Source organism: Oncorhynchus kisutch, linkage group LG4 (assembly GCF_002021735.2).
Source record: "Oncorhynchus kisutch isolate 150728-3 linkage group LG4, Okis_V2, whole genome shotgun sequence".
In the NCBI taxonomy this organism is placed as follows: domain Eukaryota; kingdom Metazoa; phylum Chordata; class Actinopteri; order Salmoniformes; family Salmonidae; genus Oncorhynchus; species Oncorhynchus kisutch.
The window spans coordinates 11,893,993-11,906,992 of record NC_034177.2 but is presented as its reverse complement, the minus strand read 5'-3'; the positions used below and the strand labels follow the sequence as shown (position 1 = coordinate 11,906,992).

Below are 13,000 nucleotides of genomic sequence, written 5' to 3'. Positions count from 1 at the left end.
TAGATGCCCTTCTTAACAAGACAGTGGATAAACTCCCTGGTCTTTGTGGTTGAATCTGTGTTTGAAATTCACTGCTCGACTGAGGGACTTTACAGATCATTGTATGTGTGGGACACAGAAATGAGGTAGTCATGTTAAATACTATTGCACACATATTCCATGCAACTTATTAAATTACTTGTTGAGCACATTTTTACTCCTGAACATGTTTAGGCTTGCCATAATAAAGGGTTTGAATACTTACTTATTTTCTCAAGACATTCCAGCTTTTCATTTTTTATTAATTTGTAAAAATGTCATACATTTTTATTTCAGGCTATAACACAACCAAGTGTGGAAAAAGATAATGGGTGTGAATAGTCACTGTAGCTGACTGTTGCTACTCTTATCTAAGATGAGCTAGCTAACTAGCTAGCATAAGGGAATACGTTCCCAGCACAGAGGAGTTATTCTGTTTGATAGAGCAACGTTATTAGTTTCCCTACAACACTTTCATTCTAATACTACTAGATCATATTCTTGACCTTCAACAGATTGTCAGGAAAAACAAACTCAGTTGGGAGACTAAAAGCTTTCAATTGAATGGTGATCTGTTTCATGTTGTGGGCACAGGGATGTATGAATGCCACCAGAGGGGGAAGACAGACAAACAAAAGCCAAAGAGAAATATGCTGCTGAAATGAACAAGAAGGCAGTACTTTCAGAGACAGATCACTGTAATTCATTCCATACACGTTTACAACATTCATTTCATTTGATTAATGTTGAATTCCTAACTAACAATGGAATGTTCCTCAATAAAATGCAAGATGTTGGGCCTTTTAAACGGGTTCCCCGTGGCACTTTTTACAGTACCGTTTTATGTGTAATGTGTATATCAAACGGTATTCCTATCATGTAATATTGTCTAGGACTATAAAAGTACCATGTATGTAAAGGGGATAAATAATGTATCTGTAACAAAATATCTGTAAAAATGTAAAACAAAGTAACTTTTGTCCTCCTAAGAGGGGGGGGGGGGGTGGATGGGCCAATAAAATAAATACATTAAGAGTGGTAGAGTTAGGCTGGTGAGTTACCCCTCTGTAGAGTGGGGTTAGGCTGGTGAGTTACCCCGCTGTAGAGTGGGGTTAGGCTGGTGAGTTACCCCTCTGTAGAGTGGGGTTAGGCTGGTGAGTTACCCCGCTGTAGAGTGGGGTTAGGCTGGTGAGTTACCCCGCTGTAGAGTGGGGTTAGGCTGGTGAGTTACCCCTCTGTAGAGTGGGGTTAGGCTGGTGTGGTGAGTTACCCCTCTGTAGAGTGGGGTTAGGCTGGTGAGTTAGCCCTCTGTAGAGTGGGGTTAGGCTGGTGAGTTACCCCTCTGTAGAGTGGGGTTAGGCTGGTGAGTTACCCCGCTGTAGAGTGGGGTTAGGCTGGTGAGTTACCCCGCTGTAGAGTGGGGTTAGGCTGGTGAGTTACCCCGCTGTAGAGTGGGGTTAGGCTGGTGAGTTACCCCTCTATAGAGTGGGGTTAGGCTGGTGAGTTACCCCGCTGTAGAGTGGGGTTAGGCTGGTGAGTTACCCCGCTGTAGAGTGGGGTTAGGCTGGTGAGTTACCCCGCTGTAGAGTGGGGTTAGGCTGGTGAGTTACCCCTCTGTAGAGTGGGGTTAGGCTGGTGTGGTGAGTTACCCCTCTGTAGAGTGGGGTTAGGCTGGTGAGTTAGCCCTCTGTAGAGTGGGGTTAGGCTGGTGAGTTACCCCTCTGTAGAGTGGGGTTAGGCTGGTGTGGTGAGTTACCCCTCTGTAGAGTGGGGTTAGGCTGGTGTGGTGAGTTACCCCTCTGTAGAGTGGGGTTCGGCTGGTGAGTTACCCCTCTGTAGAGTGGGGTTCGGCTGGTGAGTTACCCCTCTGTAGAGTGGGGTTCGGCTGGTGAGTTACCCCTCTGTAGAGTGGGGTTCGGCTGGTGAGTTACCCCTCTGTAGAGTGGGGTTCGGCTGGTGAGTTACCCCTCTGTAGAGTGGGGTTCGGCTGGTGAGTTACCCCTCTGTAGAGTGGGGTTAGGCTGGTGAGTTACCCCTCTGTAGAGTGGGGTTAGGCTGGTGAGTTACCCCTCTGTAGAGTGGGGTTAGGCTGGTGAGTTACCCCTCTGTAGAGTGGGGTTAGGCTGGTGAGTTACCCCTCTGTAGAGTGGGGTTAGGCTGGTGAGTTACCCCTCTGTAGAGTGGGGTTAGGCTGGTGAGTTACCCCTCTGTAGAGTGGGGTTAGGCTGGTGAGTTACCCCTCTGTAGAGTGGGGTTAGGCTGGTGAGTTACCCCTCTGTAGAGTGGGGTTAGGCTGGTGAGTTACCCCTCTGTAGAGTGGGGTTAGGCTGGTGAGTTACCCCTCTGTAGAGTGGGGTTAGGCTGGTGAGTTAGCCCTCTGTAGAGTGGGGTTAGGCTGGTGAGTTAGCCCTCTGTAGAGTGGGGTTAGGCTGGTGAGTTAGCCCTCTGTAGAGTGGGGTTAGGCTGGTGAGTTAGCCCTCTGTAGAGTGGGGTTAGGCTGGTGAGTTAGCCCTCTGTAGAGTGGGGTTAGGCTGGTGAGTTAGCCCTCTGTAGAGTGGGGTTAGGCTGGTGAGTTAGCCCTCTGTAGAGTGGGGTTAGGCTGGTGAGTTACCCCTCTGTAGAGTGGGGTTAGGCTGGTGAGTTACCCCTCTGTAGAGTGGGGTTAGGCTGGTGAGTTACCCCTCTGTAGAGTGGGGTTAGGCTGGTGAGTTACCCCTCTGTAGAGTGGGGTTAGGCTGGTGAGTTACCCCTCTGTAGAGTGGGGTTAGGCTGGTGAGTTACCCCTCTGTAGAGTGGGGTTAGGCTGGTGAGTTACCCCTCTGTAGAGTGGGGTTAGGCTGGTGAGTTACCCCTCTGTAGAGTGGGGTTAGGCTGGTGAGTTACCCCTCTGTAGAGTGGGGTTAGGCTGGTGAGTTACCCCTCTGTAGAGTGGGGTTAGGCTGGTGAGTTACCCCTCTGTAGAGTGGGGTTAGGCTGGTGAGTTACCCCTCTGTAGAGTGGGGTTAGGCTGGTGAGTTACCCCTCTGTAGAGTGGGGTTAGGCTGGTGAGTTACCCCTCTGTAGAGTGGGGTTAGGCTGGTGAGTTACCCCTCTGTAGAGTGGGGTTAGGCTGGTGAGTTACCCCTCTGTAGAGTGGGGTTAGGCTGGTGAGTTACCCCTCTATAGAGTGGGGTTAGGCTGGTGAGTTACCCCTCTGTAGAGTGGGGTTAGGCTGGTGAGTTACCCCTCTGTAGAGTGGGGTTAGGCTGGTGAGTTACCCCTCTGTAGAGTGGGGTTAGGCTGGTGAGTTACCCCTCTGTAGAGTGGGGTTAGGCTGGTGAGTTACCCCTCTGTAGAGTGGGGTTAGGCTGGTGAGTTACCCCTCTGTAGAGTGGGGTTAGGCTGGTGAGTTACCCCTCTGTAGAGTGGGTTTAGGCTGGTGAGTTACCCCTCTGTAGAGTGGGGTTAGGCTGGTGAGTTACCCCTCTGTAGAGTGGGGTTAGGGTGGTGAGTTACCCCTCTGTAGAGTGGGGTTAGGGTGGTGAGTTACCCCTCTATAGAGTGGGGTTAGGGTGGTGAGTTACCCCTTGCACTGTGAAGAGCTTTGGGTGTCTAGAAAGTTCTATATACTGTAAGTCCAGTCAGTTGTTATTTTAATAAATACCAAAAAGGTGAACTGCAAGGCTTATGTTGTATTAGATAAATACATGACTGTAGTAATCCACCAATAATAAATAAATACCAATCTGTGAAACAGTTCTGTGAAACTGTACATTTTACTTGTGGATTTGTGTTAATTTGTTTACCTACATGCCATTTTGTAAACAATGCAGATAGTGGAGTAACTTTGACTAAGGGCAAACATCATGATAAGCTTGCAGTCTGAGTTTGAATAAGACATCTGATTACCACTTTGCATTTAGAACGTTTGGTTTTATTAAATCTAGTAAATAACCAAAACATTGATGGATCACTAGATAAAAGAAAAGCATGTCTCTCGACGGCCCCTGCAATCTGGTTGGCATGCGCGTCATCCAACTCCCTCGTATGATTGGTTGTTTCCCACAAACCATAAGCGTCATCACACATCACACTGCCTCATGTGATTGGTAGCTTTCTGGCTGTGGTAACGAATGACGACCCAACTGACACTGTCCTTTCCCTTTTTTTTTACTGGTTTCTAGATCAGTTTCAAACATCAAGCCTGTATTTCAATGAGGCTAGATTGATTACAGTTAGAAGACTAGAGGCAGAATTCATTCATTGCCTTCGGGGTGAACATGGTCTAAGAGGAGAGCCTGGCGGTTGAGACATGGCGGTCACTGTCCTCATTTATGGATAGAGAGATGATTGGCTAAGGACGTGCACGGCCGTGGACACAGCTGATGGAACTGAAGTGACCTGTAATGAACAAGATAAAAGGAGAGCGAGAGAGAAAGAGACATGGACATACAGAGAGACAGAGAGAGAGACAGAGAGACAGAGAGAGAGACAGAGAGAGAGAGAGAGAGAGAGAGACAGAGAGAGAGACAGAGAGAGAGACAGAGAGAGAGACAGAGAGAGAGACAGAGAGAGAGAGACAGAGAGAGAGACAGAGAGAGAGAGAGAGAGACAGACAGAGAGAGAGAGAGAGACAGAGAGAGAGACACAGAGAGAGAGAGAGAGAGAGCAAAAGACAGTAATGAGAGGGAGAGACAGAGAGACCGACAGAAACAGACACGGAGAGAGAGACAGAGAGAGAGACACAGAGAGACAGAGAAAGACAGCAATGAGAGGGAGAGACAGACAGAGAAGAGAGAGACAGAGAGAGAGAGAGAGAGACAGACAGACAGACAGACAGACAGAGATAAGGGAGAGACAGACAGAGAGAAAGACAGAGATGAGAGACAGAGAAGAGAGAGAATTTGTAATATTGGTTGGAGGTCTTTGTTCCGATTGACCCGTGGTCAAAAGGCCTTATTATTGATCTGGCGTCATCAGAGAAGGGCTATGGGGCTGAGGTGGTTCACAATGAGTCAATTTGAGGTCTGATTTGAGGTTGAATTCAAGTTGAAAAAGGGAACACAGCTGTTCAGCTCAAAGCAAAAAGTTGCTTAGATGCATTTCCACACCGACAACATATGCACCTGAGCGCGCATACACACACACACACACACACTTGACCTTGTAGGCCTACAGTATAAACACACAAACACAGTTTTACTTGTTATTGTTTGGTTCCTTACTGTGACTTCCATCTGCGGTCCTCCATGTGCACTTCTAATGTACAACGTAGACATAAGGCCCTTCAACAATGACTTAATACAGACTTTATTAATCACTGAATAATCATGACAGTCCTGGTGAGACATTGATTCAAGGCAGTGAGTAAGTGTGGTGGTAAGGGGGGTGGTGGTGGGGTATCCTTAGGACATTATACACAATGGATTGGGCAGTGTGAGGTGAAACTGGGAACTAGGGCCCACGGGGTTCTGGTCAAATGTAGTCAACTAAATAGGGTGTAGGTTGCCATTTGGGACTCGGAGGATGTGTGTATGACGGTAATTGTCCAGTGAAACGAGTTACGGAAGGGATTTGTTTTGTTTTGTACTGTATTCCCAGGGAATTCTGAGATTTAATAAAAATGCTATAAAAATAAAAACCAGACTTTTAAAAATCACAGAAAAGGGAAGTGACTCTCCTCAGCAGATCTATTTGGCCATGTTCTTACGAAGGTCTATTATGCTAATGTGTTAGTAACAACATGGTCTATTATGTTAATGTGTTAGTAACAACATGGTCTATTATGTTAATGTAAGAATAACAACATGGTCTATTATGTTAATGTAGGAATAACAACATGGTCTATTATGTTAATGTGTTTGTAACAACATGGTCTTATGTTGATGTATTAGTAACAACATGATCTTATGTTAATGTAGGAATAACAACATGGTCTATTATGTTAATGTATTAGTAACAACATGGTCTATTATGTTAATGTAGGAATAACAACATGGTCTATTATGTTAATGTATTAGTAACAACATGGTCTATTATGTTAATGTATTAGTAACAACATGGTCTATTATGTTAATGTAGGAATAACAACATGGCCTATTATGTTAATGTAGGAATAACAACATGGCCTATTATGTTAATGTAGGAATAACAACATGGTCTATTATGTTAATGTAGGAATAACAACATGGTCTATTATGTTAATGTAGGAAAAACAACATGGTCTATTAAGTTCATGTAGGAATAACAACATGGCCTATTATGTTAATGTAGGAATAACAACATGGTCTATTATGTTAATGTGTTAGTAACAACATGGTCTATTATATTAATGTGTTAGTAACAACATGGTCTATTATGTTAATGTAGGAATAACAACATGGTCTATTATGTTAATGTGTTAGTAACAACATGGTCTATTATGTTAATGTGTTAGTAACAACGTGGCCTATTATATTAATGTGTTAGTAACAACATGGTCTATTATGTTAATGTGTTAGTAACAACATGGTCTATTATGTTAATGTGTTAGTAACAACGTGGCCTATTATGTTAATGAATTAGTAACAACATGGTCTATTATGTTAATTAGTAGCGACATGCCAATGGTACTGTTAATTAAATAGCGTAGGCCATTATTCCCCCAATAAAAACATTATTCCCCCTCTACTTCAGAGAGTGTGTACTTGTCCCAAATGACACCCTATTCCCTACATAGTGCCCTACTTTTGACCATGATCCATACGGTTCTGGTAGAAGGTAGTGCACTATAGGACACAGCCTGTGCTGCATGTAGGAAGAGAAGCGCTGAGTAATATCATTTAATATCCTTGATGTGATGTTTTCAATAGGAAGCAGGTTGCTGTGGGAGACTGGAAAGGGCAGGCACCGGTGTGGTGGGATCCAATGACTTATATGACTCAGGTCTCCTCTGAACGCTTGCCAACTACAGCCCACACAATCCTACCCCCCCCCCCCTTCCTTCCTTCCTTCCTTCCTTCCTTCCTTCCTTCCTTCCTTCCTTCCAGTAGCCGAGTGATGACTGATGAACGAGGACAGCATCGCAAGATTGCAATACAGAAAGACACAGATGCCCATGTCTGTCAATCATAGCTATACCACGGTTACGGCATGTTATTCTTTACAGCGTGTTCCTATAGCCGTGTTCATTTTGTGGGTGGCATCAAGGGTGACATCAAGCCTAATGCACCAGGGTGACATCAAGCCTAATGCGCCAGGGTGACGTCAAGCCTAATGCGCCAGGGTGACATCGAGCATAATGTGCCAGGGTGACATCGAGCCTAATGTGCCAGGGTGACGTCGAGCCTAATGCGCCAGGGTGACGTCAAGCCCAATGCCCCAGGGTGACATCGAGCCCAATGCCCCAGGGTGACATCGAGCCCAATGCCCCAGGGTGACATCGAGCCCAATGCCCCAGGGTGACGTCGAGCCCTGATGACATGTGACATTCTGTGAAGGTCACATCAGCCATCTCTGCTCTGTTTGTCTCTACAGTACTGGCACCTGTCATATGGGCGCTGGCATCAGCCCACAGGGTGACTATGGTGTTTTCAAGGATGTGGTTGTCTGATTTCTCTGTATTGGTGGAGTGGCATATGAGTGAGGTTTGATTATCCCCTACATACAGTATGACTTTAAGCACTTCCTATGCTAACAGGATCCCATAGTCTACAATATCAACAGTTCTGTCCGTCACCAGTAAGGATTTCCCTCAAATAGAGCATGAGTGTATTTAACCCACTAGAGTTTATTGATGCACCGGTGCGTCAATCTAAGATACAATCCCCATACTAATCCATCAGTTGAAGCTAGAGATATGTTTTTTTTTGCATTGGATGCGTCTCAATCCACCACATCCGCCAGTGTCGCACTTCCTCATCTGCAATGAAAGGGGGCAGAGCTAGAGCGGTGTTTGTCAGACCATGAGACGTCCTGGAAATCAGTCTTCTCATGAAAACGTCTGTAGCGTCCGAATGGTTTAACATACTATTATGACCCTGTGGAAAGGGGAGATCGTCACGAACACGAAGGCGTGCTCCGTTTTACTCTACAACCCCCGCAACTGTCATGGGACTCGTCTGAAGGTAACCAGTACCGGTTTTAAAGTTTTTTAAATTTTTTATATCTCCTAGATTTAGAACAGACAATTCAAAACCTTGTTTCTTATGATACATTATTTGACTGAACTTTTTGCTGTTTAGGAATGTGTTATTCAATGCATTTCTATCGGCTTTAGTAGTGAAAGCCCAAATCTATATGTTATCAAATCAGTTTTCTATATATTTTTTTCTGATACTTAAAGGGGTCCTAAAATTCAAATTGAAATAGCTAAATGATCCATATGACCATCTTAAAACATTTCCATACTTCAGCTAAGCAACCACTTTCCCCCCAATGTCTTAGATTCTAAAGAATTAAATCTGCAGTAACTTTTTGGGCAACATGAACAAATTCACGTAGAAATGAGCGTTGTAGATCTGTCACTCATTGAAAGTATATCTGTTCTATGTGCACTATATAAATGTTTTTAAACTAGTCAAGAGTTATTCTTATTTACAGTGATGGCCTACTGGGGAACAGTGGGTTAACTGGCTTGATCAGGGGCAGAACGACAAATATTTATCATGTCAGGTATTTGATCCAGCAACCTTTCGGTTACAGGCCCAACGCTCTAACCACTAGGCTACCTACTATTTCTTTGCTTCTGATTCTTAAGTTTTGTTTTTGTGACTTTTACTTTTGGTTTTGTTTACCAGCTTTAAAGAGCTGAAAATACAATATTTTTTATTATGGAAAAGATAATACACATGGGTTTAAGTGGTACAATGATTCTCTACACTGTAGTTGCCAGTATCCCGGAGTCACCTCTTCACTGTTGACGTTGAGACTGGTGTTTTGCGGGTACTATTTATTGAAGCTGTCAGTTGAGTACTTGTGAGGCGTCTGTTTCTCAAACTAGACACTTTAATGTACTTGTCCTCTTGCTCAGTTGTGCACCGGGGCCTCCCGCACCTCTTTCTATTCTGGTTAGGGCCAGTTTGCGCTGTTCTGTAAAGGGAGTGGTACACAGCGTTGTACGAGATCTTCAGTTCATTTGCAATTTCTCTCATGGAATAGCCTTCATTTCTCAGAACAAGAATAGACTGATGAGTTTCAGAAGAAAGTTCTTTGTTTCTGACCATTTTTAGCCTGTAATCGAACCCACAAATGCTGATGCTCCAGAAACTCAACTAGTCTAAAGAAGACCAGTCGTATTCCTTCTTTAGCGCGTTATTCGTGTGAGACCTCCCAGGCTGGAGCGGCGCTGAGGCTGACTGATGCTGACAGGGTTCATCTGGGACTGGGCAGGGGAGAGAAGGAGGGGGAGGATGTACACAAACACACACACACATTGACACACACTTCCGTATTCAATTCTCAGCCATTAAAAGTGCATTTAGTACAGATAAAGACTCATTCTGGGTCCGGGAATCTGGCCCTTACTACTGCAGGCTGCCTGGTAGTGGCCTGCCAGACACAGGTGTCAGGATACTGAAACGGGGGCAGAGAGAGGTTCTAAAAACAGGGACAATAAACCACCTGCAAATCTAATCCCATTCCTTTTATCACGGCGCCATTCAGAGACACTTATCTCTCCAGGTAATGTGCTTATGAATTAAATTTCAGCCCCGAGATTTCATTGTTTACTGACTCCCGTGTGTTTCGGGCAGGGGAGCGATGAAGGCCCGAGAACACTTGATGCGTGTCGGTAAAACTCATTAAGGCTTCGATGGGGGATGCAAAAAACCTGTGAGGAACACGGAACGACCGTCTCTTCCCCAAGGACACTGAGTGTCTTTTTGCGATTTGCTGCCATGTCTTATTTAGCAGCCATTTAGCAGCCACTCAGTGTGAGTGGGGTGTGTGTGCGTGCGTGTGTGCAAACCTTATATTTATTTGACACAGACAATTCTAATGAAACTCTCCCCTCCTTACTCAGCTTTTCCTCCCTCTCTGTGTCAGTAGGTAAGGGTAATGTCCTGTATGACTCCCAGACCCTCTCTGTGTCAGTAGGTAAGGGTAATGTCCTGTATGACTCCCAGACCCTCTCTGTGTCAGTAGGTAAGGGTAATGTCCTGTATGACTCCCAGACCCTCTCTGTGTCAGTAGGTAAGGGTAATGTCCTGTATGACTCCCAGACCCTCTCTGTGTCAGTAGGTAAGGGTAATGTCCTGTATGACTCCCAGACCCTCTCTGTGTCAGTAGGTAAGGGTAATGTCCTGTATGACTCCCAGACCCTCTCTGTGTCAATAGGTAAGGGTAATGTCCTGTATGACTCCCTGCCCCCAGTGTGTCCAGTGTGCCATGCTGTGTTACCACCAGGTGAGCTACAGGAGCACATGGAGCAGGAGATGGGCAGACTGGCACAGTTACAAATCAGGTAGGCGTTTAGAACACATCTGAGCAGGAGAATAGCAGACTGACACAGTTACAAATCACACACACACACACTAAACAACAATAAAAACAACAAATAACAACAATAAAAAACAAACAGCAATAAAAAACAAACAACACTAAACAACAAATAACAATAAATAACAACAAACAACACTAAACAACAATAAACAGTGTGAATATTGTAGTATTAGTTTCCTGACGCTCTTTAAGTGTTTCCTCTTTCAACAGTACTAATTCAGTGCAGAGAAACCATCCATTAGGAGCTACTAAGGTAAATAATAACACACGCACGCACGCACACACACGCAAACACACACACATCTTTCTTTGACTCTGTCCCTGTCCTCTATCCACAGACCCTCTCACTATCTCTGCACATTAAATGTGAGGGTGGGTCCCCCACCTCTCTCTCCTGCCCTCCTGAAGAGATCTACTCAGACAGATACCAGGTAGGTTCTTCACTACAAAGACACACACACACACACACACACACACACTTCTTTGAAGGTCCTTCAACTCTCCTTTTTCCACAGACGTTTCTGCGTGTGAGGACAAACAGACATGCAAGACTGAATGGTATGTGTTCAGAAATACATACGATTTCAAAGACAGATCTGTTGTTTGTTCAGATGGGTGGGTTAGTTGGGTTATTGCTTTTGCATTGGAGTAATTGACTGTAAAATTATATTCAAAGGCCTATCTACAGCTACGATATATTATGGAGGACATTTTCAAGGGAGGAATGAAAATGGGAGCTTCTATCCTCCCTCAACTGCATTGAAGATCATTCAAAATGATAAACTAGCCTGACTGTGACCCCTGTCACTGAGAGCACAGTACCTTTTGACCTAGCACCCACATGAGCAGAAGATCTACTAACCCTTGACCTTCAACCTCTTGATATGTTAACAGTCGATGATTGGTGCTACGCCAAACCCGCTCCTTTAAGTCACCTAACCCCAGACTGCCAAAGAATTGGTAAGAGACACAAGACACTATATGGGTGACCTTGTACACCCCAATACTTATATTGAGTACTTTTCCCACCCATTATCACAGACTACACTCACTGACTATTTAGTTTATATGTTATATATTTCGGAGAACAGACTTAGTTTTATGATAGAACATCCTCCTATCAATGAATTTGACACTAAATTATTTCATACCTTGTAGGTTGTAGTCTGCTGATAGTTCCCGTATCTTACCTGTGTATCTTACCTACGTATCTTTCCTGTGTATCTTACCTCTGTATCTTACCTGTGCACAGCGTGTGTGTGTATCTTACACAGGTGAGATACACAGGTGAGATACACAGGTGAGATACACAGGTGAGATACACAGGTGAGATACACAGGTATCTCACCTGTGTATCTCACCTGTGTATCTTACCTGTCTATCTTACCTGTGCACAGCGTGTATCTTACCTGTGTATCTGTCCTGTGCATCTGTCCTGTGCATCTGTCCTGTGCATCTGTCCTGTGCACAGCGTGTGTGTATGTATCTTACCTTTGTATATTACCTGTGTATCTTACCTTTGCACATCGTGTATAACCTAGTAGCTACTCTTGTATCAGTGCTTTGTCCAGTAGCCAGTAGAGAAACATACCATTCCTCTATCTCTCCAGTGTGTGTTGGTTTTGTTGAGGAAACGACGCTCTCCTCTGTATATAGTCAGGAACAACACAGGTAGTATGCAGTCAGGAACAACACAGGTAGGATGCAGTCAGGAACAACACAGGCAGGATGCAGTCAGGAACAACACAGGCAGGATGCAGTCAGGAACAACACAAGCAGGATGCAGTCAGGAACAACACAGGCAGGATGCAGTCAGGAACAACACAGGCAGGATGCAGTCAGGAACAACACAGGCAGGATGCAGTCAGGAACAACACAGGCAGGATGCAGTCAGGAACAACACAGGCAGGATGCAGTCAGGAACAACACAGGCAGGATGCAGTCAGGAACAACACAGGCAGGATGCAGTCAGGACAACACAGGCAGGATGCAGTCAGGGACAACACAGGCAGGATGCAGTCAGGGACAACACAGGCAGGATGCAGTCAGGGACAACACAGGCAGGATGCAGTCAGGGACAACACAGGCAGGATGCAGTCAGGGACAACACAGGCAGGATGCAGTCAGGGACAACACAGGCAGGATGCAGTCAGGGACAACACAGGCAGGATGCAGTCAGGGACAACACAGGCAGGATGCAGTCAGGGACAACACAGGCAGGATGCAGTCAGGAACTCACCGTTGCCGCCTGCTATAGACCACCCTCTGCCCCCAGCTGTGCTCTGGACACCATATGTGAACTGATTGCCCCCCATCTATCTTCAGAGTTTGTGCTGCTAGGCGACCTAAACTGGAACATGCTTAACACCCCAGCCATCCTAAAATCTAAACTTGATGCCCTCAATCTCACACAAATTATCAATGAACCTACCAGGTACCTCCCCAAAGCCTTAAACACGGGCACCCTCATAGATATCATCCTAACCAACTTGCCCTCTAAATACACCTCTGCTGTCTTCAACCA

At 45.2% G+C, this 13,000-nt stretch overlaps 1 protein-coding gene across 2 annotated transcripts in view; it reads left to right on the top strand.

The window, feature by feature from the left end:
• The window catches only part of LOC109888515 (E3 ubiquitin-protein ligase RNF220), a 43,072-nt gene that overhangs the window by 15,520 nt on the left and 14,552 nt on the right, over window positions 1-13,000 (top strand). For both annotated transcript variants that reach the window (XM_031822429.1, XM_031822428.1), the window contains exons 3-7: window positions 10,348-10,438; window positions 10,687-10,729; window positions 10,815-10,907; window positions 10,992-11,034; window positions 11,371-11,436. In XM_031822429.1, the coding sequence (XP_031678289.1) occupies window positions 10,348-10,438; window positions 10,687-10,729; window positions 10,815-10,907; window positions 10,992-11,034; window positions 11,371-11,436 (336 nt within the window). The remainder of the gene's footprint in view (window positions 1-10,347; window positions 10,439-10,686; window positions 10,730-10,814; window positions 10,908-10,991; window positions 11,035-11,370; window positions 11,437-13,000) is intronic.